The sequence below is a fragment of the Scyliorhinus torazame genome, chromosome 14 (assembly GCF_047496885.1).
Source record: "Scyliorhinus torazame isolate Kashiwa2021f chromosome 14, sScyTor2.1, whole genome shotgun sequence".
In the NCBI taxonomy this organism is placed as follows: Eukaryota; Metazoa; Chordata; class Chondrichthyes; order Carcharhiniformes; family Scyliorhinidae; genus Scyliorhinus; species Scyliorhinus torazame.
In genome coordinates, this window is record NC_092720.1 from 4,926,153 (window position 1) to 4,952,498 (window position 26,346).

Here is a 26,346-nt window from a genome sequence, read left to right on the forward strand (position 1 = left end):
TAGGACTCCCAAGTCCCTTTGCACTTCAGCGTTATGAATTTTGTCACCGTTTAGAAATTAGTCCATGCCTCTATTCTTTTTTCCAAAGTGCAAGACCTCGCACTTGCCCACGTTGAATTTCATCAGCCATTTCTTGGACCACTCTCCTAAACTGACTAAATCTTTCTGCAGCCTCCCCAGCTCCTCCATACTACCTGCCCCTCCGCCTATCTTTGTACCAGCGGCAAACTTAGCCAGAATGCCCCCAGTCCCGTCATCTAGATCGTTAATATATAAAGAGAACAGCTGTGGCCCCAACACTGAACCCTACGGGACACCACTCGTCACCGGTTGCCATTCCGAAAAAGAACCTTTTATCCCAACTCTCTGCCTTCTGCCTGACAGCCAATCGTCAATCCATGTTAGTACCTTGCCTCGAATACCATGGGCCCTTATTTTACTCAGCAGTCTCCTGTGAGGCACCTTATCAAAGGCCTTTTGGAAGTCAAGATAGATAACATCCATTGGCTCACCTTGGTCTAACCTATTTGTTATCCCTTCAAAGAACTCTCAACAGGTTTGTCAGGCACGACCTCCCCTTACTAAATCCATGCTGACTTGTCCTAATCCGACCCTGCACTTCCAAGAATTTAGAAATCTCATCCTTAACAATGGATTCTAGAATCTTGCCAACAACCGAGGTTAGGCTAATTGGCCTATAATTTTCCATCTTTTTCCTTCTTCCCTTCTTGAACAGGGGGGTTACAACAGCGATTTTCCAATCCTCTGGGATTTTCCCTGACTCCAGTGACTTTTGAAAGATCATAACTAACGCCTCCACTATTTCTTCAGCTATCTCCTTTAGAACTCTAGGATGTAGCCCATCTGGGCCCGGAGATTTATCAATTTTTAGACCTCTTAGTTTCTCTAGCACTTTCTCCTTTGTGATGGCTACCATATTCAACTCTGCCCCCTGACTCTCCTGAATTGTTGGGATATTACTCATGTCTTCTACTGTGAAGACTGACGCAAAGTACTTATTTAGTTCCTCAGCTATTTCCTTGTCTCCCATCACGAGATTACCAGCGTCATTTTGGAGCGGCCCAATGTCAACTTTTGCCTCCCGTTTGTTTTTAATGTATTTAAAGAAACTTTTACTATCATTCCTAATGTTACTGGCTAGCCTACCTTCATAATTGATCCTCTCTTTCCTTATTTCTCTCTTTGTTATCCTCTGTTTGTTTTTGTAGCCTTCCCAATCTTCTGACTTCCCACTACTCTTTGCCACATTATAGGCTTTCTCTTTTGCTTTGATGCATTCCCTAACTTCCTTTGTCAGCCATGGCTGCCTAATCCCCCCTCTGATAACCTTTCTTTTCTTTGGGATGAACCTCTGTACTGTGTCCTCAATTACTCCCAGAAACTCCTGCTATTGCTGTTCTACTGCCTTTCCCACTAGGCTCTGCTCCCAGTCGATTTTCGTCAGTTCCTCCCTCATACCCCTGTAGTTACCTTTATTTAACTGTAACACCTTTACATCTGATTCTACCGTTCTTTCAAATTGCAGACTGAATTCTACCATATTATGATCACTGCCTCCTAAGTGTTCCCTTACTTTAAGATCTTTAATCAAGTCTGGCTCATTACATAACACTAAGTCCAGAATGGCCTGTTCCCTCGTGGGCTCCATCACAAGCTGTTCCAAATGTTGGGAACGTCCAGAACTAGGGGTCACAGCCTAAGAATAAGGGGTCAGCCATTCAGGACTGAGATGAGGAAGAACTTCTTCTCTCAGAGAGTTGTGAGCTTGTGGAATTCTCTCCCACAGAAAGCTGTCGGGGCCGGTTTGTTGGATATATTCAAGCGGGAGCCGGACGTGGCCCTTGCGGCTAAAGGGATCAAGGGTACGGAGAGAAAGCAGGAGTGGGATACTGAATTTGCATGTCAGCCATGATCTTGAATAATGGTGCAGAGGCCGAAAGGCCTACTCCTGCACCTATTTTCTATGTGTCTGTATCAATGATTTGGAAGTGGGGATTAATTGTAATATTTCAAAGCTTGCTGATGACATAAAAGTTATGTGAATGTGGGTGGCACGGTAGCACAGTGTGGTTAGCGCTGTTGCTTCACAGCTCCGGGGTCCCAGTTTCGATTCCCGTCTTGGGTAACTGCCTGTGTGGAATTTGGACGTTCTCCCCGTGCCTGCGTGGATTTCCTCCGGGTGCTCCGGGAGATGGATTATAATAGGCAAAAATGTTATTCTCTTTGCTGAAAAAAAAGAGTTTGGGAAATGTTGCTGTTCAAAGGAAGCTCTGTGTCATTGTTTATCCTTCACTGAAAACCAACATGCAGGTGCAGAAAACAGTTAGGAAAGCAAATGGTATGTTGGCCTTTATTGCAAGAGGATTTTGAGGACAGGAGCAAAGGTGTCTTGCTGCAATTATATAGAACCTTGGAGAGTCTGCACCCACAATACTGTGTACAGTTTTGGTCTCCTTATCTAAGGAAGGATATACTTGCTGTAAAGGGAGTGCAGCAAAGATTCCCTATGTTAGACGTTTAGCTGCTGTTGTATAAAGAGTCAAAGGTTCTGCTCCTTTTCTCAAACACCTTTATTTCACTTTAACAGACTCTGCACAAAACTCTCTCACCACATCACCTGACACAACGGCCACCTGAAGCCCCTTTACATATCAGTGTCAATTATTGGATACTTAACATAAATGAGACAACAAATTGGAATGTCTCTTAACCCATTACTTAAAACTGATTCTTGGGATAGTGAGATTGCCCTATTAGGAGAGATTGAGGAGGCAGGGCCTTTATTTTCTACTGTTCAGAAGGATGAGACGTGACCTCATTCAAATGTACAAATTCTTACAGGGCTCAAGGTGGATGCAGGAAGGATGTTTCAGCTGGCTGGGGAAATGTAGAGCTGGGGGGATACAGTCTCAGAATAAGGGGCAGGCCGTTTAGAACTGAGCTGAGAACATAGAACATACAGTACAGAAGGAGGCCATTTGGCCCATCGAGTCTGCACCAACCCACTTCAGCCCTCACTTCCGCCCTATCCCCGTAACGCCTTTGGACTATGGGAGGAAGCCGGATCACCCGGAGGAAACCCACGCAGCCACGGGGAGAACGTGCAGACTCCGCACAGGCAGTGACCCAGCAGGGAATCGATCCTGGGACCCTGGTGTTGTGAAGCCACAGTGCTAGCCACTTGTGCTACCATGCTGCGGTAGAGGAGAACCTCTTCACTCTGAAGGTGATGAATGTTTGGAATTCTCTACCCCAGAGAGCGGTGGAGGCTCAGTCATTGAGTGTATTCAAGACAGGGAGTGGCAATTTTTAGATGCCACCAAGGGATAAGACGATAGTGTGAGGAAATAGCATTGAGGTGGATGACCAGCCATAACCACGTTGAATAGAGCATGCTCGAGGGGCCAAATGGTTTACTGGTTCCTTTGTCCTTGTTATAAAGGCTGTACTTAAAAAGTGATAAACCAGCAGGTTTGGATGGGATGCATCCCAGAATATTGAGCGAAGTAGAGGAAGAAATTGCAGAGATATTGTCCGTAATCCTCCAATCTTTGAATACGGGGTGGCGACAGAAAACTAAAGACTTCAAAATATTACGCTCCTGTTCAGAAAAGAGTTTGAAGCTAAATCCAGCAACTATAGAGCAATTGATATTGGGTAAACCTTCAGAAACAATCATCTAGAAAAACATTTAACAATCACTTGGACAAGTGTGGACTAAATACGGAAAGTCAGCATGGGTTTGCTAAGCACAAATTTTGCGAACTTGATTGAATTTTTCCTTGCAGTAACACGTTTGATGAGAGTAATGAGATGGGTTGTATATGAGCATTGAGAAAGTGTAACATAATAAGATTGCCCACGAGTTGCAGCCCATGGGATAACAGCGACAATGACATAAGAACATAAGACCTAGGAGCAGGAGTAGACCATCTGGCCCTCTAGCCTGCTCCACCATTCAATGAGATCGTGGCTGATCTTTTGTGGACTCAGCTCCACTTTCCGGCCCGAACACCATAACCCTTAATCACTTTATTCTTCAAAAAACGATCTATCTTTATCTTAAAAACATTTAATGAAGGAGCCTCTACTGCTTCACTGGGCAAAGAATTCCATAGATTCACAACCCTTTGGGTGAAGAAGTTCCTCCTAAACTCAGTCCTAAATCTACTTCCCCTTATTTTGAGGCTATGCCTCCTAGTTCTGCTTTCACCTGCCAGTGGAAACAACCTGCCCGCATCTATCCTATCTATTCCCTTCATAATTTTATATGTTTCTACAAGATCCCCCCTCATCCTTCTAAATTCCAACGAGTACAGTCCCAGTCTACTCAACCTCTCCTCGTAATCCAACCCCTTCAGCTCTGGGATTAACCTAGTAAATCTCCTCTGCACACATTCCAGTGCCAGTACGTCCTTTCTCAAGTAAGGAGACCAAAACTGAACACAATACTCCAGGTGTGGCCTCACTAACACCGTATACAATTTCAGCATAACCTCCCTAGTCTTAAACTCCATCCCTCTAGCAATGAAGGACAAAATTCCATTCGCCTTCTTAGTCACCTGTTGCACCTGTAAACCAACTTTTTGCGACTCATGCACTAGCACACCCAGGTCTCTCTGCACAGCGGCATGTTTTAATATTTTATTATTTAAATAATAATCCCTTTTGCTGTTATTCCTACCAAAATGGATAACCTCACATTTGTCAACATTGTATTCCATCTGCCAGACCCTAGCCCATTCACTTAGCCTATCCAAATCCCTCTGCAGACTTCCAGTATCCTCTGCACTTTTTGCTTTACCACTTATCTTAGTGTCGTCTGCAAACTTGGACACATTGCCCTTGGTCCCCAACTCCAAATCATCTATGTAAATTGTGAACAGTTGTGGGCCCAACACTGATCCCTGAGGGACACCACTAGCTACTGATTGCCAACCAAATAAACACCCATTAATCCCCACTCTTTGCTTTCTATTAAGTAACCAATCCTCTATCCATGCTACTACTTTCCCCTTAATGACATGCATCGTTATCTTATGCAGCAACCTTTTGTGTGGCACCTTGTCAAAGGCTTTCTGGAAATCCAGATATACCACATCCATTGCTCCCCACTATCTACCGCACTGGTAATGTCCTCAGAAAATTCCACTAAAATAGTTAGGCACGACGTGCCCTTTATGAACCCATGCTGCGTCTGCCCAATGGGACAATTTCCATCCAGATGCCTCGCTATTTCTTCCTTTGATAGATTCCAGCATCTTCCCGAAGTTAAGCTCACTGGCCTATAATTACCCGCTTTCTGCCTACCTCCTTTTTTAAACAGTGGTGTCACGTTTGCTAATTTCCAATCCGCCGGGACCACCCCAGAGTCTAGTGAATTTTGGTAAATTATCACTAGTGCATTTGCAATTTCCCTAGCCATCTCTTTTAGCACTCTGGGATGCATTCCATCAGGGCCAGGAGACTTTGAAAGACAAGGCTAGGAAGCTGGCTGAATGACCGATTCGTGGTTTCTCACACAGCGAGTGGTTAGGGTCTGGAATGCACGACCTGGAGGTGTGGTGGAGGCAGGTTCAATCGAGGCGTTCAAGAGGGCATGAGGTGATTATTTGAATCGAAACAATGTTCAGGGATAAGGGGAAAAGGCAGGGGGATGGCAGTGAGACACGATGCTCGGCTGGAGAGACGGTACAAACACTGGGGGGCCAAATGGTGGTCGCCTAATCCATAACAATTCCGTGAGTATGGGATGTTACCAGTTTTATGCCTGCTGTAGATTGCTATAAGTCTCTCAGTTGGGGGAAGAGGAGATGCAAGAGGCTCTTCTGTTTCTGCTGCATGTTAGTAGATATTAATACGTCAGCAGGCAGGCACTCTGGAAGGGGGGGTGAGGGTCGCATTTCTGCAAATGGAATGATGAAATAAAATGCCTTTCAGAAATCTTGATGATTTCATCTCCCTCCCCTGTACCTTGCTTTATTGGTGGAGCAGAACAGTGGTTGTTCAGTGGGTTGCCTGAGTACAAGTGAGCCCCCGTAAAAGCTGATGACTGTATTAATTCTGCGAACAATAATTCTGAATGTAAATCCTCATGTGTTTTCTTTTCTTTCTGTGTTTTTCTTCCACTTGCAGATTGGTGGATCCAGCGGCTCATTTCTCGTGGGTGGAGAGCTGTTGCCATTCCAACATGTCCCAGAACTCTCAGTCCAGTGACCTGCTTAACCAGGATTGGTTCAAACAGCTCTTTGAATTAGCACAGTGAGTGATTAATGTTTACAAGGACACAGGTGAAGGAGATGGTTTTGTGTGTTCGCATCAAACATATTGGGCCGGTCTTGCTGGATTGTGGCATGTCGTGATGCATGCCGCTAGTTCCATCTCATTCTGCACTCGTCACCTTCCAATCTTTTTCACGTTGACAGTGAGCTAATCATGGCATGACAAAGGTAGCAGGGCAGCAGTGATGTGACATGCCCAGCACTGTTTCTCCTTCCATCAGTAAGATGTAGGATTGATATGCAAATGGAAAAGTCGGAATGGGGTGAAAGAGTCCAATAAGGTGCAAAAGGATGAGAGGGAAATGAAGGTTGCTTTCGGAGACTGAAAGGAAAAGCAAGTAAAAATTGGATTTTTAAAATGTCTCGTAACAATTGTCTGTGAATTTGAAGTGGTTCCTATTCTGGGCTGAAGAGGTTGACTAGCATCACATTTATAATTATCACACTCTTAAAAAGGTAATTGCGCTCTTGTCAAGCATAGCTTTCTACATACTTCAACAATTGCTGAATATGCGATTTTAATTTAACAAAATGGAATGAGGAAGAGTGCGATACCATTTCTGCCTCACAGCCTGCAGAGCTGCAAAAATCACCCAAATTCAGGGCAACTCTCATCTCATCGTATAATTCCCTAAATTGGTTGGGTGATTTCTACCGTAAAGATACTAGGACACATTAATATGATATTTTTCAATCCCGTCTTGCTCAATAACCTGCAAATCTTTGCAGCTGGTTTCATGGGGCCAGCAAAGTAGCAGCCATCCAGACTGAGACAGTAACAGCCATCCAGACTGAGACAGTGAGTAACAATTACAGTAACAGCCATCCAGACTGAGTCAGTGAGTAACAATTACAGTAACAGCCATCCATACGGAGACGGTGAGTAACAATTACAGTAACAGCCATCCAGACTGAGACGGTAAGTAACAATTACAGTAACAGCCATTCAGACTGAGACAGTGAGTAACAATTACAGTAACAGCCATCCAGACTGAGACAGTGAGTAACAATTACAGTAACAGCCATCCAGACTGAGACAGTGAGTAACAATTACAGTAACAGCCATCCAGACTGAGACAGTGAGTAACAATTACAGTCACAGCCATCCAGACTGAGACAGTGAGTAACAATTACAGTAACAGCCATCCGGACTGAGACAGTGAGTAACAATTACAGTAACAGCCACCCAGACTGAGACAGTGAGTAACAATTACAGTAACAGCCATCCAGACTGAGACGGTAAGTAACAATTACAGTCACAGCCATCCAGACTGAGACAGTGAGTAACAATTACAGTAAAAGCCATCCAGACTGAGACAGTGAGTAACAATTACAGTAACAGCCATCCAGACTGAGACAGTGAGTAACAATTACAGTAAAAGCCATCCAGACTGAGAGTGAGTAACAATTACAGTAACAGCCATCCAGACTGAGACAGCGAGTAACAATTACAGTAACAGCCATCCGGACTGAGACAGTAACAATTACAGTAACAGCCATCCAGACTGAGACAGTGAGTAACAATTACAGTAACAGCCATCCGGACTGAGACAGTAACAATTACAGTAACAGCCATCCAGACTGAGACAGTGAGTAACAATTACAGTAACAGCCATCCAGACTGAGACAGTGAGTAGCAGTTACAGTAACAGCCATCCAGACTGAGACAGTAACAATTACAGTAACAGCCATCCAGACTGAAACAGTGAGTAACAGCCATCCAGACTGAGACAGTGAGTAACAATTACAGTCACAGCCATCCAGACTGAGACAGTGAGTAACAATTACAGTCACAGCCATCCAGACTGAGACAGTGAGTAACAATTACAGTAACAGCCATCCAGACTGAGACAGTGAGTAACAATTACAGTCACAGCCATCCAGACTGAGACAGTGAGTAGCAATTACAGTCACAGCCATCCAGACTGAGACAGTGAGTAGCAATGACAGGTTTAAGGAGCGAGGGGCAAGGTTTAGAGTAGATGTACGAGGCAAGTTTTTTTACACAGAGGGTAGTGGGTGCCTTGAACTCGCTACCGGAGAATGTGGTGGAAGCGGGGACGATAGTGACATTTAAGGGGCATCTTGACAAATGCATGAATAGGATGGGAATAGAGGGATACGGACCCAGGAAGTGTAGAAGACTGCAGTTTAGTCGGTCAGCAGGGGCTTGGAGGGCCGAAGGGCCTGTCCCTGTGCTGTACTTTTCTTTGTTCTTTGTAACAGCCATCCAGACTGAGACAGTGAGTAACAATAACAGTAACAATTACAGTAACAGCCATCCAGACTGAGACAGTGAGTAACAATTACAGTAACAGCCATCCAGACTGAGACAGTGAGTAACAATAACAGTAACAGCCATCCAGACTGAGACAGTGAGTAACAATTACAGTAACAACCACCCAGACTGAGACGGTGAGTAACATTTACAGTAACAGCCATCTGTGGTTGACATTTACAGTAACAGTCATGGCGGTTGTGACAAGGCCTAAACGACATAATGGGCTACAAAGCGAAGCCAAGCAGTATCTCCAGCAGCAGCGCACCCCTCCCCGATGAGCTCTATGCATTCTATGCTATGTTCGAGCAGAAAACCAACGATCCGCTGTCGAGTGCCCCAACAGCCCATTACACACCCATACCCACCATCACAGCTTCCGAAGTCAGGTGGGCTTTCCTGAAAGTGAACCCTCAGAAGGCGACGGGTCCAGATGGGATCCCTGGTCGTGCACTCAGCCTGCGCGAACTAGCAGGCCGATGTGTTCGCAGACATCTAACCTGTCCTGACTCCGCTCCAAGGTCCCCACCTGCAGACCACCATCATACCGGTACCAAGGAAGAACCAGGCAACGTGCCTCAATGGCAACCGTCCGGTGGTCCTGACTTCAGTCGTAATGAAGTCATTCGAGAGGTTGGTCATGAAATGCATCACCTCCATACTCCCAGAACGCCTTGATCCACTGCAATTCGCATACCGCTGGACCGGTCCACAGCAGACTCCATCTCCCTGACCCTATACTCATCCCCAGAGCATCTCGACAACAAGGACTCCGACATCAGACTCCTATTTATTGATTACAGCTCCACCTTCAACATCTTAATCCCAGCCAAGCTTGTGCTCCAAAACCTAGGACTTGGCTCCTCACTCTGCAACTGGATCCTCGACTTTCTGACCCACAGACCACAATCAGTACATAGAACATAGAAAATACAGCACAGAACAGGCCCTTCGGCCTACGATGTTGTGCCGAACCTTTGTCCTAGATTAATCATAGATTATCATAGAATTTACAGTACAGAAGGAGGCCATTCGGCCCATCGAGTCTGCACCGGCTCTTCGAAAGAGCACCCTACCCAGGCCCACATCTCCACCCTATCCCCATAACCCAGTAACCTCACCCAACACTTAAGGGCAATTTTGGACACTAAGGGCAATTTAGCATGGCCAATCCACCTAACCTGCACATCTTTGGACTGTGGGAGGAAACCGGAGCACCCGGAAGAAACCCACGCGCACACTGGGAGGATGTGCAGACTCCACACAGACAGTAACCCAAGCCGGGAATCGAACCTGGGACCCTGGAGCTGTGAAGCAATTATGCTAACCACTATGCTACCGTGCTGCCCCAATTATCATTGAATTTACAGCGCAGAAGGAGGCCATTCGGCCCTTTGAGTCTGCACCGGCTCTTGGAAAGAGTACCCTACCCAAACTCAACACCAAAGGCAATTTTGGACACTAAGGGCAATTTACCATGGCCAATCCACCTAACCTGCACAACTTTGGACTGTGGGAGGAAACCGGAGCACCCGGAGGAAACCCATGCAGACACGGGGAAGATGTGCAGACTCCGCACAGACAGTGACCCAAGCCGGAATCGAACCTGGGACCCTGGAGCTATGAAGCAATTGTGCTATCCACAATGCTACCGTGCTGCCCTTAAGAACAAATAAATCTACACTATATCATTTTACCGTAATCCATGTCCCTATCCAATAGCTGCTTGAAGGTCCCGAATGTTTCCGACTCAGCTACTCCCACAGGCAGTGCATTCCATGCCCCCACTACTCTCTGGGTAAAGAACCTACCTCTGACATCCCTCCTATATCTTCCACCTTTCACCTTGAATTGTTGTCCCCTTGTAATGGTTTGTTCCACCCGGGGAAAAAGTCTCTGACTGTCTACTCTATCTATTCCCCTGATCATCTTATAAACCTCTATCAAGTCGCCCCTCACCCTTCTCCGTTCTAATGAGAAAAGGCCTAGCACCCTCAACCTTTCCTCGTAAGACCTACTCTCCATTCCAGGCAACATCCTGGTAAATCTCCTTTGCACCTTTTCCAAAGCTTCCACATCCTTCCTAAAATGAGGCGACCAGAACTATACACAGTACTCCAAATGTGGCCTAACCAAAGTTTTGTACAGCTGCATCATCACCTCACGGCTCTTAAATTCAATCCCTCTGTTAATGAACGCAAGCACACCAAAGGCCTTCTTCACAGCTCTATCCACTTGAGTGGCAACTTTCTAAGATGTATGAACATAGACCCCAAGATCTCTCTGCTCCTCCACATTGCCAAGAACTCTACCGTTAACCCTGTATTCCGCATTCATATTTGTCCTTCCAAAATGGACAACCTCACACTTTTCAGGGTTAAACTCCATCTGCCACTTCTCAGCCCAGTTCTGCATCCTATCTATGTCTCTTTGCAGCCAACAACAGCCCTCCTTACTATCCACAACTCCACCAATCTTCGTATCGTCTGCAAATTTACTGACCCACCCTTCAACTCCCTCATCCAAGTCATTAATGAAAATCACAAACAGCAGAGGACCCAGAACTGATCCCTGCGGTACGCCACTGGTAACTGGGATCCAGGCTGAATATTTGCCATCCACCACCACTCTCTGACTTCTATCGGTTAGCCAGTTCGTTATCCAACTGGCCAAATTTCCCACTATCCCATGCCTCCTTACTTTCTGCATAAGCCTACCATGGGGAACCTTATCAAATGCCTTACTAAAATCCATGTACACTACATCCACTGCTTTACCTTCATCCACATGCTTGGTCACCTCCTCAAAGAATTCAAAAAGACTTGTAAGGCAAGACCTACCCCTCACAAATCCGTGCTGACTATCCCTAATCAAGAAGTGTCTTTACAGATGCTCAGAAATCCTATCCTTCAGTACCTTTTCCATGACTTTGCCTACCACCGAAGTAAGACTAACTGGCCTGTAATTCCCAGGGTTATCCCTATTCCCTTTTTTGAACAGGGGCACGACATTCGCCGCTCTCCAATCCCCTGGTACCACCCCTGTTGACAGTGAGGACGAAAAGATCAATGAACAACACCTCCTCCACAATAGCCCTCGATACCGGGGCCCCGCAAGGCTGCATACTTAGCCCCCTGCTCTACTCCCTGTACACACACGACTGCGTGGCAAAAGTTGGTTCCAACTCCACCTACAAATTTGCTGACGGTACGACCACAGTGGGCCGGATCTAGAATAACGACGAGTCAGAATACAGGAGGGAGATAGAGAACCTAGTGGAGTGGTGTAATGACAACAATCTCTTTCTCAATGTCAGCAAAATTAAAGAGCTGGTCATTGACTTCAGGAAGCAAAGTACACACACCTGTCTGCATCAACGGGGCCGAGGTAGAGATGGTTAGCAGTTTCAAATTCCTAGGGGTGCGCAGCTCCAAAAATCTGTCCTGGTCCACCCACGTCACGCAATCACCAAGAAAGCACAACAGCGCCTATACTTCCTCAGGAAACTAAGAGAATTTGGCATGTCCACATTAACTCTTACCAACTTTTACAGATGCACCATAGAAAGCATCCTAGCTGACTGCATCGCAGCCTGGTATGGCAACTGTTCGGCCCAAGACCGCAAGAAACTTCAGAGAGTCATGAACACAGCCCAGTCCATCACACAAACCTGCCTCCCACCCATTGACTCTGTCTGCACCTCCCGCTGCCTGGGGAAAGTGGGCAGTATAATCAAAGACCCCTCGCACCCGGCTTACTCACTCTTCCAACTTCTTCCATCGGGCAGGAGATACAAAAGTCTGAGATCACGCACGAACAGACTCAAAAACAGCTTCTTCCCCGCTGTTACCAGACTCCTAAACGACACTCTTTATGGACTGAACTCATTAACACTACACCATGTATGCTTCATCCGATGCCGGTGTTTATGTGGTTACATTGTGTACCTTGTGTTGCCCTATTATGTATTTTATTTTATTTTGTTTTATTTTCATGTACTTAATGATCTCTTGAGCTGCTCGCAGAAAAATAGTTTTCACTTTACCTCGGTACATGTGACAATAAACAAATCCAAATCCAATCCATCCTGACTATTATTCCTTGTGTCTGAATAAAGCTCGTAGTTTTACGGTTGAAGTAGATGCTTTATTGTGAGTTTGTTCTCTCTCCGGTGCTTGTTCTATGTTACATCTGAGCTGCCTTTCTGTGTCCTGCTCACCAGCTGCCATTCCTTGTTTGTAGTGGAGCAAATGTGAATTTGTGAGATTCGTTGTCATGCCATGGTATGTTTGTACTCTTTCCATTGTTTTGAGCTGTGCTGTTACATTGTCCCTCATGCGCAGAGTTGTACCGTGTCATACAAGTTGTTGTTTCATTGTTGTTGTTTTTGTCATTTTTGTCTTTGTTGTTTCTGTTGTTCTTGTTGTTTTTGTCATGCTTGTTGTTGCTGTTGTTGCCTTTTGTTATGCTTCTTGTTGTTTTTATTCTTGCAGTTTTGCTGTCGTGCGCTTGTAGTTTTTGTTGTTGTGCTTGTAGTTTTTGTTGTTCTTGTGCTTCTTGCGGTTTTTGTTGTTCTTGTTGCGCTCAATGACTGTTCCGTGTGGATAATTTGAGTCATTCTCAAAGTTATTTGTGTCAGTGTTCTTTGTGGTATCTGATGTTTCATTGAGCGTTTCTTCTTGAGGATTGTGAGAATGACCTGATGTAGCATTGATCTAGGTGACATCACTCCTCTGTGGTTGATGTGATTCCTCTTTGATTCTTTAGTGCTGCTCTTTTGAAGTCATTTCTGGTTCACTTGAATCATCATTGATTTCTTGGTGCCCCTCTTTTGGAGTCATTTCAGGTTCATTTGAATCATCTTTGGTTTGTTGGTGCTCCTCTTCTGGAGTCGAAATCTTCAAGATTTCATTTTCTTGTGGGTAGTTTAAAGTAGATGAGATTTTAATTGACGTGGTCTCACTGGACTCGAGTAGTTCCACTTTGATTGTTGAGTGCTCCTGTACATACGAGCTGAGATCTGTCAGTCTCGCTGTGATCTTGCACATCTTGGGATTATATTCATTGGAGTTTAGGAGGTTGAGGGGAGATCTAATAGAAACTTACAAGATAATGAATGACTTAGATAGGGTGGATGTAGGGAAGTTGTTTCCATTAGCAGGGGAGACTAGGACCCGGGGGCACAGCCTTAGAATAAAAGGGAGTCGCTTTAGAAGAGCGATGAGGAGACATTTCTTCAGCCAGAGAGTGGTGGGTCTGTGGAATTCATTGCCACAGAGGGCAGTGGAGGCCGGGACGTTGAGTGTCTTTAAGACAGAAGTTGATAAAATTCTTGATTTCTCGATGAATTAAGGGCTATGGAGAGGGAGCGGGTAAATGGAGTTGAAATCAGCCATGATTGAATGGTGGAGTGGACTCGATGGGCCGAATGGCCTTACTTCCGCTCCTATGTCTTTTGGTCTTATCTTGTATGGGAATTGTGATTTCTTCGTCACTTGTCTCACAGTGGGTAGACATTCAGTGTCTTGTTTATTACATGAGCTGGGTAGACTTTCATAGTCTTCTTCTGGTGGCTCAAATAAGCTGGGTGGACTTTCATAGTCTTTTTGTTGTTCACGTGAGCTTGGTAGACTTTGATAGTCTGCTGCTGGTTGCTCAGATAAGATGGATAGATCTTCATAGTCTTATTCGTGCACGGTTGTCGCTCTGGAGTCTCTAATTGCGTCCATTCTGGAGTCTGTCAACGAGCTCTCTGGAGGCTTGTGTCGCTCTCTCTGTGGAGTCTTTCCTCGCTCCCTCTGTGGAGTCTTTCCTCGCTCTCTCTGTGGAGTCTTTTCTCACTCTCTGTGTGGAGTCGTGCAGAGTTCTCTCTGTGGAGTCGATCTGTACTCTCTCAATGGAGTCGTTCAGTACTCGCTGTGTGGCATCATTTTCTTCTTGGGTATTTGACAGGTTGCTGTCATCCAATGTATTGATGATCTGCCATTGCATCATGGTATTGGATTCATCTACCATGAGTAGAGTCATGTTGTGCTTTTCAACCGTGGCACTGATGCTTGTATGATCATCATATCCGAATAACTCAGCCATGTCTGAGTAGTATTCTTCGATAAACAAATCATCTTTATTTGTTTCGGATTTGTTATTGTCCTTTTCATGTTCAATGAACAAATTATCTTCTTTGGTTTCGGATTTGTCGTTGTGCTCTTCACTTTGGGTGGTGCAAACTGCTTGTTCCAGGGTGCTGCGAAAGTTATGTTCAACTGCTGGTAGAAGTTCAGGCATTGTTGTGTCTTTTGAGGTGATATTTGTTGGTTTTGTGCCTTTAAGAATCTTGTTTGTGATTTTTGGGCATTTCCCCTTTAAGTGGGCGTGGTCTCAGTTGTCCGACGTCATGACGCTCGTGACGTAAAGCGTAGGAATCGATTGTGCATGCGCAAATCGATTTTCCTTTACTGTGCGCTTTTTCGTAAACTGCGCTTGCGCATGCACAGATCCCTCTTTAAGCTGTGCGCTCTTTTTGTTCAACTGCGCATGCGCGACTTGCGAATGCACAGAACGATCTGTGCCCAAAACTTCTTTTTTCAATTGCGCATGCGCGGCTGCGGTTTCCTGCGCATGCGCAGACCCAGATTTGCGTCCTTTGTTCCCCGGGCAGTTTAAAATGTGCTCAATAAGACGCCATTTTTACTTCTTCAGACCCGGGGAAAAGAACTTTTTCGGCGTTTTTTTCTTGTTGAAAACTTAAAGTTTTTTTTTTCTTGCAATCTGCACTTGATTTCCAGCGTTAAACCTTTCTGTTCTGATGATTGTTTGAGTTTCGCAACACTCATTTCCTGTGCATTTTGGTCTCTGAGCATTGAATGTCTTAAAGCAGCATTGTTACTGGTGTTACAGTAATCTTCACATTTTTTAAATATTACTTCTAATTTGGTGTTGTCTTCACCTTTCAAGTAATTAAAGCAGTTATATATTTCTCTAGCTTCATGTCCTGCTAGCAGCAGTGCTATTTTCATTTCTTCTGAGGCCGCGCTCAACTCATTACCTACAATATATAGTTTGAATGTTTGTTTAAAGATTTTCCATCTATGACTTTCATTACCGATTGTTTTCAGCTGCGGTGGAGTTTCATTGACTCAGTGAAGTCTCCCTACGTACGGGTTTTCTTCTGTTTTTGATCTTGCTTTGTCTGCACCTTGTGTAACTTTTCTAGTGAGCGTTCTGAAGGCACATGGTACCATGTATTATTCCGTGTGTCTGAATAAAGCTCGCAGTCTTACAGTTGAATTAGATGCTTTATTGTGAGTTCGTTCTCTCTCCAGCTCTTATACTATGTTACATCTGAGCTGCCTGTCTGTGTCCTGCTCACCAGCTGCCGTTCCTTTGAAGAGTGTCGACTTCCTGTTTATCTATGTGTGTATACATATCTCTTTTGCTCCCTCTAGTGGTTACTTAGCTGTAGTGTATTTACCTTAACCGCTTGTGTATATACAGTGATGCATATAACTACACTGACGAGACTGAGTAACAAGGCAATGGGTCTTTTCTGTGCTGTATGATTCTATGGCTCCAGACTGAGACAGTGAGTAACATTTACAGTAACAGCCATTCAGACTGAGTAACATTTACAGTGACTTTGTGAGGGCCATGAAGAATCCTGCACGAGTTTGTAGAATCAAAAGAAATCACTTTATTTACAATTACATATATACAACAGCAGCAGTACTCCACCACTGCTCACTCCTCTCTAGCTGGTTCCATACTGGACAGCTCTATTTATGCAGGTGACTCTGCTAATGATTTCTCCGCCCCCTCATTGGGGGAGCTCATACTTACTAAGAATTGTGGGATTGCCATTAGTCCCCAGCCTGTAGTAATCAGGCAGGTTATAACATCCCTCCCCGCCACCCCCCCCAAAAGTCCAAGGAATCCACCGAAGACCCTGGTGAAGCAGGGTGTCGGAATCGTTTTGTTGCAGGCCGAACACCATTTGCACGAAGCGTTGGATCAGGTGGCGTGTAACGAGAAGGAGAACGGCACTTCCGCAATGAACAGCGTAACGGTTGTACATCTAGGGGACCAAGGACTCTCCCTCGGAGGCGTCCTGGGTCTCCATCTCGGAGTCGCAGTCCAAAGCCTCCATCATCTCGACGTCCCTATCTCCACGCAGTTCTGCTCTGCAATGACCTGCGCAGGCTTTGAGTGCGGCGCCAGAGGAAAATCGTGAGGAATACCCTCCACTGTGTCTGGTCTCTGCGGCTGTAGAAGTGAGCTCCGGGGGCAGGGAATCTTTGGAAGAGGTGGCTTTCTGGACTGAACGTGGTCTAAATGCTTGCGCTGGAGATGACCCTGGGCTTGCACCTGGTAAGGGATAGGGCCCCGTTCATTGAAAGATAATGGCAGGGATCAACTGGGCACCACTAGCAGAATTTCGAACAAGCACAGGGTCCCCAGGCGCAGTCTGCCGAATTGGCCGATGCTGAGAAAGGCCATGCCCCTGTCGTTCTTGAGTAGAGTGTACTTTTCGCGCCAATGTCCGGGAAAACCATTGTTAAGCGGGTACAAAGTCTAGTTTAAGACTAGGGAGGTTATGCTGCAATTGTATAAGGTGTTAGTGAGGCCACACCTGGAGTATTGTGTTCAGTTTTGGTCTCTTTACCTGAGAAAGGACGTACTGGCACTGGAGGGTGTGCAGAGGAGATTCACTAGGTTAATCCCAGAGCTGAAGGGGTTGGATTACGAGGAGAGGTTGAGTAGACTGGGAATGAACTCGTTGGAATTTAAAAGGATGCGGGGGGGATCCTATAGAAACATATAAAATTATGAAGGGAATAGATCGGATAGATGCGGGCAGGTTGTTTCCACAGGCAGGTGAAAGCAGAACTAGGGGGCATAGCCTCAAAATAAGGGGAAGTAGATTTAGGACTGAGTTTAGGAGGAACGTCTTCACCCAAAGGATTGTGAATCTAAGGAATTCCTTGCCCAGTGAAGCAGTTGAGGCTCCTTCGTTAAATATTTTTAAGATAAAGATAGACAGTTTTTTTGAAGAATAAAGGGATTAAGGGTTATGGTGTTCGGGCGGGAAAGTGGAGCTGAGTCCACAAAAGATCAGCCATGATCTCATTGAATGGTGGAGCAGGCTCGAGGGGCCAGATGGCCTACTCCTGCTCCTAGTTCTTATGTTCTTATAGAATGCTTTGGCTGAAGTTTGCAGCGGTTGCTGGCTTTGTATTGAGTGATGATGGGATTAGCAACATTGCTCTCTCTTTAACTTGATGGCAATGTGCTAAATATGAGACTTTATGCAGGACTCCTCCTTTGAGCCAAAAATCAATTGAAATTCCTTATAGTTTCTGGTAAATGTTACTGAACATAGCTATAAAATTCACACATCTGTGACACTCTTGAGTTCTGTGCTCATTCTCGCTCTGAAGTTTGTTTTGACTTTCCTTTCTTCTGTCATGAGGTCAGGAGTAAAGCTGTTTGTTTATCATTTCAATGTTCAGCTCCATTCACGACTTCTCCATTCATGAAGTAGTCATTGCCAGTCTGCAGCAAGACAGGTCATTTCTATGTCACAGAAATATGTTACTGCCAAATCAAACAAGCGCTCAACTGTTTCCTGGTCTGTTGCATTAGTACTGTGATGAATGTAAGAAATTGTCATATTTTATATGTTTTGCAGTAATGTTATTAAAACCTGGGCGATTTACTAAAACTTGGGGTGGCACGCTGGTACAGTGGGTAGCACTGCTGCTTCACAGGTCCAGGGTCCCGGGTTCAATTCTGGCCTCCGGTGACTGTGTGGAGTTTGCACTTTCTCCTCGTGTCTGCATGGGTTTCCTCTGGGTGCTCCTGTTTCCTCCCACAGTCCAAAGATCCACAATCTAGTGCAGGTTACGTGGATTGGCCGTGCTAAATTGCCCCTTAGTGTCCAAAAGGTTAGATGGGGTTGCTGGGTTACAGGGATAGGATGGAGGTGTGGGCTTAAGTAGGGTGCTATTTCCAAGGGCCGGTGCAGACACAATGGGCTGAATGGCCTTCTGCACTGTGAATTCTATGATAATTTATGAAAAAAGATGCATACAGACAGTATGACTGCTAGAGCAGTGATTAAGATGTTGTAAAAATGAGGTCATCATTGATTTGCAGGGGAAGTATTTTTTCTGATCTTGAGAACCATTTACCTGTTTACAGATAGCTAGCTAATGGAATGTTGTTTATGTTTGTAGGACCCCTGGGGTGTAGATAACTTCTGTGGGGTATTATGTTTGCTCCTGGAGAAGCAGGTCAAGGGACATCTTGTAAGAAGAAACAAAAGAATACCTTGTGCTTTGGGTGCAGATGATGTCATTAATGGGAGGGGCCAGGTCTGTCTGAAGAGTCGGTTGGTTCCAGAACACTAATCTTAACGCAGGTGTTTCAGTTTGGTCCTGAAAGGTTTCTCTCACCAAAGATTCTGCACAGAGCAAAATAAATGAAAGCCTGGTTGTTAACTTTATTCATGGCAGCATGGTGGCGCAGTGGTTAGCACTGCTGCTTAACGATGCTGAGGACCCGGGTTCGATCCTGACCTCAGGTCACTGTCCGTGTGGATTTTGCACATTCTCGCCGTGTCTGGGTGGGTCTCATCCCCCCCAACCCAAAAGGATGTGCAGGGTAGATGGATTGGTCACGATAAATTGCCCCTTAATTGGAGAAAGAGAATTGGGTACTTTAAATTAATGTTTAAAAATTTTATTCATGAACAGTATTTAATATATTTTGGTTTACTTAATTGGAATATAGTGGCAGGTTTAGGATGTAACAAGGTCTTCTTCTACTTCAGAACAGCTGTAACTGTTGCTTTAAAGCTGTCTCCTTGTTGCTAATGTGATTAATTCTGTGTTTAAATTAAAACTTGTTTTAACATATAAGATACCTATTGTTCAGTGTTAACACTCCTGTAACATTTCCTCACCCAGTTTTACAAATTACCAACAGTTGGGTTGTCGTTCGGGCTCCTAACAGGACCATTTCCAAGTCCCCCTCCATTAGTGTTTGAGGTTTGAAAGTGAACACCATCAGCTTCATGTTCCAATCCAAGTCGTACACGATTGTGACTTGGACTTTTACCATTGTTCCTTTGCTGAGTTGCATCCTCGACTTCTTTATCTAATACGTTTTGTACCAGTAAGCGTGGTGATGAATAGATTTAATGGGTTTTCAAAAGAGTGAGGGGTTTGATTGGAGTTCATAGGGAGAAGCTGTTCTCCCTGGCAGGGGGGCCAGTAACCAAAGGGCACAGATATGAGATCATTGGCAAATGAAGCAGAGGAGAGATGAAAAGCACCGTCCGCATCAGGACTCCAAGAAGAAACTCCGCTGCCGCAAATAGGAATGGACAAAGTCACTCAGATCCCAATAACAAAAAGGTTTCCATTCTCTGCCAGTGTTCTTTGGAGGGTGTTTTTAACCTGGTTTCCCATTTTATCCGAATGATGTGGGAAACCTTTGGGTTTAAGGTATGATAAAATAAACCATGTGGAACGGGTCAAGGTTTTGAGCGTTTATGTCCTGGGTTCCTGTACTTGTAGCATGCCTTGGGAGAGGGGACTCCTGAGGGAAGATATATATATCTGTGTTAATTCAAGAGATTTCATTTCACGTGGAGAGTGTCCTATGGAGATTGTATATAGGTCTCTCTCGGATAGGTCTCCCTCGGATAGGTCTCCCTCGGATAGGTCTCCCTCGGATAGTTCTCCCTCGGATAGTTCTCCCTCGGATAGGTCTCTCTCGGATAGGTCTCCCTCGGATAGGTCTCCCTCGGATAGGTCTCCCTCGGATAGGTCTCCCTCGGATAGGCCTCTCTCGGATAGGTCTCCCTCGGATAGGCCTCTCTCGGATAGGCCTCTCTCGGATAGGTCTCCCTCGGATAGGTCTCCCTCGGATAGGCCTCTCTCGGATAGGCCTCTCTCGGATAGGTCTCCCTCGGATAGGCCTCCCTCGGATAGGCCTCCCTCGGATAGGCCTCCCTCGGATAGGCCTCTCTCGGATAGGTCTCCCTCGGATAGGTCTCCCTCGGATAGGCCTCTCTCGGATAAGTCTCCCTCGGATCGGCCTCTCTCGGATCGGCCTCTCTCGGATAGGCCTCTCTCGGATAGGCCTCTCTCGGATAGGCCTCTCTCGGAAAGGCCTCCCTCGGATAGGTCTCCCTCGGATAGGCCTCTCTCGGATAGGCCTCTCTCGGATAGGCCTCTCTCGGATAGGCCCCTCTCGGATAGGCCCCTCTCGGATAGGCCCCTCTCGGATAGGCCCCTCTCGGATAGGCCTCTCTCGGATAGGCCTCTCTCGGATAGGCCTCTCTCGGATAGGCCTCTCTCGGATAGGCCTCTCTCGGATAGGCCTCTCTCGGAAAGGCCTCCCTCGGATAGGTCTCCCTCGGATAGGCCTCTCTCGGATAGGCCTCTCTCGGATAGGCCTCTCTAGGTTAGGCCTCTCTCGGATAGGCCTCTCTCGGATAGGCCTCTCTCGGATAGGCCTCTCTCGGATAGGCCTCTCGGATAGGCCTCTCTCGGATAGGCCTCTCTCGGATAGGCCTCTCTCGGATAGGCCTCTCTCGGATAGGCCTCTCTCGGATAGGCCTCTCTCGGATAGGCCCCTCTCGGATAGGCCTCTCTCGGATAGGCCCCTCTCGGATAGGCCCCTCTCGGATAGGCCCCTCTCGGATAGGCCCCTCTCGGATAGGCCCCTCTCAGATGGTTTCTCCATAAAGGTTTTAGATAAAGTTTATTTCCATGACTGGTGTTTAAGAATCTTTTCCATTTTGCCTATTACCCAGTGGAACCTGGACAAAACCAGAACAGGGAATCGGAGCAGAAATATCCTAATGTTGTGAAGGGAACCCCCTCTCCTCCCTCCCACCACACCCCCATGTGGCAGAAGTCACCATATCTGTTTCACAGCCTGCTGCAGGGTGATATTTTAATTCTAGCATTTTACACGAGAATTTCACAAGAGTGCGCAAGTAATACTGGCTGATATTAGGAAGCCTGTCATAATTTACAATCCAATCCGGAAGCCTGGCTGACATTTCAAGTCAAGATGAAAGTAATTTTCCCCTGCTGTGGTTAGATCACATTACTACTTACTCCATTTGCAGGAGGCTACGCTTATTGCACAGTTATGACTATCTGTGTATCATTTCTGTGCAGTTCTGCATCTGGTTCAGTCTTGAAGTGTCTGACTTGGATCAGTGGGTCGCACCCTCCCCTCTGAGTCTGAGGCCATGGGTTCAAGTCCCATTCTTCAGCACAAAATCTAAACTGACACTCCAACGTAGTACTGATGGAACACTGCCCACCTTTCAAGTTGGATGTTAAACCGATTCCCCATCTGCTATCGAAGGCAGATGTAAAAGATCTATTGTTTGGAATAAGAGCAGGGCGAGTTCTTCCCAGAGTCCTGGCCAATATTTATCCGTCACTTAATATTAAGGAAACCGATCATCTGGTCATTCTCATTGTTGTTGGTTAGCACTGCTGCCTCACGGCGCTGAGGTCCCAGGTTCAATCCCGGCCCTGGGTCTCTGTCTGTGTGGAGTTTGCACATTCTCCCGGTGTTTGCGTGGGTTTCACCCCCACAAACCCAAAGATGTGCAGGGTAGGTGGATTGGCCACGCTAAATTGCTCCTTAATTGGAAAAAATGAATTGGGTACTCTAAATTTATAAAAAGAAAAAAAAATGTATTTCATTGTTGTTTTTGGAACCTTTCTGTGCACAAATTGACACAGTTTCCTGCAGCCAAGCGTGAGAGTCCAGCCAATTGTGGTGCCTGCCCAGTGTCAGGGTTTGAGACATCTGCTCAGGGCTTGCAGTGGGAGGGGGAGGATCCAGTAATCACCGTCGATGTAGGTACCAACGACATGGGGAGAGCAAGAAAAGAGGTTATGCACAGAGTGTGATGAGCTAGGCACTAAATTAAAAAGCAGAGTCTCAAAGGTAACCTTGGGGATATTACCTGAGCCATGTACGAATTGACATTGGGTGCATAAAATTGTAGGGGGCAGTGGCGCCAAGTACTGGTGAAAGTGAGAGCTTTACCGTTGGGATGGTCTAAACCTGACTTGTCCCGGGACTGCGGTTCTCGCTTGCCTCATGACCAACAGAGAGGATAAGGGATCAAATTTTGGAAAATGTGGTAAATCAAAGAGGAGAAACGAGGGGCGAATGGTGTTCATGTGCAAAATGATAAACAAGGACAGGGAGGATAGAACTCAGTGTAAATCAGCAGATCAGGTCAATGGTTACAAAAATAATAAAAGAACAAAACTTAAAGGCTCTATCCGAATGCACATAGTATTCGAAACAAAGCCGAAAAATAGAAATGTGCGATCTGATATCTATTACACATGTCTGTAGGATGATACATATATTGGGACCCGAATATTGAAGGCTATTTGACATTTACGAAGAACAGGAAGTTAGGAAAATATGGAGGGTGCCTCTCTTAATGAAGAACATAAGAATTAGGAACAGGAGTAGGCCATCCGGCCCCTCGAGCCTGCTCCGCCATTCAATGAGATCATGGCTGATCTTTGTGGACTCAGCTCCACTCTCTGGCCCGTACACCATATCCCCGAATCCCTTTATTCTTTCGAAAGGCATCTTATCTTTTTCTTAAAAACGCTTAAAGAAGGAGCCTCAACTGCTTCACTGGGCAAGGAATTCCAGAGATTCACAACCCTTTGGGTGAAGAAGTTCCTCCTAAACTCGGTCCTAAATCTACATCCCCTTATTTTGAGGCTATGCCCCCTAGTTCTGCTTTCCCCGACCAGTGGAAACAACCTGCCCGCATCTATCCTATCTATTCCCTTCATAATTTTATATGTCTCAATAAGATCCCCCCGCATCCTTCTAAACTCCAATGAGTACAGTCCCAGTCTACTCAACCTCTCGTCATAATCTAATCCCCTCAACTCTGGGATCAACCTAGTGAATCTCCTCTGCACTCCCTCCAGTGCCAATATGTCCTTTCTCAGGTAAGGAGACCAAAACTGAACACAATACTCCAGATGCGGCCTCACCAACACCCTATACAATTGCAGCATAACCTCACTAGTCTTGAAGTCCATCCCTCTAGCAATGAAAGACAGAACTCGATTAGCCTTCTTAATCATCTGTTGCACCTGCACACCAACTTTTCGCGACTCGTGCACCAGCACACCCAGGTCCCTCTGCACAGCAGCATGTTTTAACATCTTACCGTTTAAATAATAATCCATTCTGCTGTTATTCCTCCTAAAATGGATAGCCTCACACTTGGCAACATTGAATTCCATCTGCCAGACCCTAGCCCATTCACCTAACCTATCCAAATCCTTCTGCAGACTTCCGGTATCCTCTGCCCTTTTTGCTTTACCACTCATCTTAGTGTCGTCTGCAAACTTTGACACATTGCACTTGGTCCCCAACTCCAAATCGTCTATGTAAATTGTGAACAACTGCGGGCCCAACACTGATCCTTGAGGGACCCCACTAGTTACAGGTTGCCAACCAGAGAAACACCCATTTATCCCCACTCTCTGCTTTCTGTTAGTTAACCAATCCTCTACTAATGCTACCACTTTACCCTCAATGCCATGCATCTTTAGTATATGCAGCAACCTTTTGTGTGGCACCTTGTCAAAAGCTTTCTGGAAATCCAGATATACCACATCCATTGGCTCCCCGTTATCTACTGCACTGGTAACGTCCTCAAAAAATTCTACCAAATTAGTCAGACACGACCTACCCTTTGTGAACCCATGTTGCGTCTGCCCAATGGGACAATTTCCCTCCAGGTGCCCTGCTATTTCCTCCTTAATGATAGATTCCAGCATTTTCCCTACAACCGAAGTTAAGCTTACCGGGCTATAATTACCCGCTTTCTGCAGACCTCCTTTTTTAAACAGTGGTGTCACGTTTGCTACTTTCCAATCCTCTGGGACCACCCCAGAGTCTAGTGAATTTTGGTAAATTATCACTAGTGCATTTGCAATTTCCCTAACCATCTCTTTTAACACTCTGGGATACATCCCATCAGGGCCACGAGACTTGTCTACCTTTAGCCCCATTAGCTTGCCCAATACTGCCTCCTTAGTGATTACAATCATCTCAAGGTCCTTTCCTATCATATCTTTATTTCCATCAGTCACTGGCATGTTATTTGTGTCCTCCACTGTGAAGACTGACCCAAAAAACCTGTTCAGCTCCTCAGCCATTTCCCCGTCTCCTATTATTAAATCTCCCTTCTCATCTTCCAAAGGACCAATATTTACCTGAGCCACTCTTTTTTGTCTTATATATTTGTAGAAGCTTTTACTATCTGCTTTTATGTTCTGAGCCGGTTTACTTTCATAGTCTACCTTACTCTTCTTTATGGCTTTTTTAGTAGCTTTCTGTTGTCCCCTAAAGATTTCCCAGTCCTCTAGTCTCCCACTAATATTTGCCACTTTGTATGTTTTTTTCCTACAATTTGATACTCTCCCTCACCTCCCTAGATATCCACAGTCGATTTTTCCCCTTTCTACCCCTTTTTTTTGTCGTTATGAACCTTTTCTGAACACTGTGAAAGATCGCTCGGGAGGTTCTCCACTGTTCCTCAACTGCTTCACCATGAAGTCTTTGCTCCCAGTCTACCTTAGCTAGTTCTTTTCTCATCCCATTGTAATCGCCTTTGTTTAAGCACAAAACACTCGTGTTTGAGTTTACCTTGTCATCCTCCAACTGTACTTTAAATTCCACCATATTGTGGTCGCTCCTTCCAAGAGGATCCCGAACTATGAGATCATTAATCAATCCTGCCTCATTACACAGGACCAGATCTAGGACCGCTTGTTCCCTTGTGGGTTCCATTACATACTGTTCCAGGAAATTATCCCGGGCACATTCTATAAACTCCTTCTCAAGGCTACCTTTACCAACCTGGTTAAACCAATCGATATGCAGATTAAAATCTCCCATGATAACCGCTGTACCGTTTCTACATGCATCCATTATTTCTTTGCTTATTGCCTGCCCTACCATCCTGTTACTATTTGGTGGCCTATAGACTACTCCTATCAGTGACCTTTTCGCTTTACTATTCCTGATTTCCATCCAAATAGATTCAGCCTTGTCCTCCATAGCACCATTATCATCCCTTACTATTGCCCGGACGCCATCCTTAAACAACAAAGCTACACCTCCGCCCTTACCGTCCATTCTATCCTTTCGTATAGTCTGATACCCTTGGATATTTAACTCCCAGTCGTGACCATCTTTTCACCATGTTTCAGTAATGGCCACTAAATCATAGTCATTCACGTTGATTTGCGCCATCAACTCATTTACCTTATTTCGTATACTACGAGCATTCAGGTAAAGTACACTTATGCTGTTTTTTATGTCTTTGTTATGAATCCTAACACCTTGATCAGTAACTTTTCGCAATTTATTTTTCCTCTTACCCTTTCTCCTAATTTTCCTTGTCTTTGAACCCATATCTCGACATAATAACCTGTCACGTAACCTGCTGCCTTGATCTCCATTAACCATTATACTGTCCATAGCTTTACACTTCCCTTCCCCCCCCCCCCCCCCCCCCCCCCCAACTTGCTAGTTTAAAGTCCTTGTGACCAACCTATTTATCCTATTCGCTAGAACACTGGTCCCAGAATGGTTCAGGTGAAGACCGTCCCAACGGTACAGGTCCCTCCTGCCCCAGTACTGATGCCAATGCCCCATGAAATGGAATCCCTCTTTCCC

General features: G+C 45.5%; 1 protein-coding gene across 2 annotated transcripts in view; it reads left to right on the plus strand.

Annotated features, from left to right (window-relative positions):
• The window catches only part of tp63 (tumor protein p63), a 284,904-nt gene that overhangs the window by 12,949 nt on the left and 245,609 nt on the right, over nt 1-26,346 (plus strand). For both annotated transcript variants that reach the window (XM_072473636.1, XM_072473638.1), the window contains exon 2: nt 6,157-6,282. In XM_072473636.1, coding sequence (XP_072329737.1) covers nt 6,157-6,282 — 126 coding nt within the window. The remainder of the gene's footprint in view (nt 1-6,156; nt 6,283-26,346) is intronic.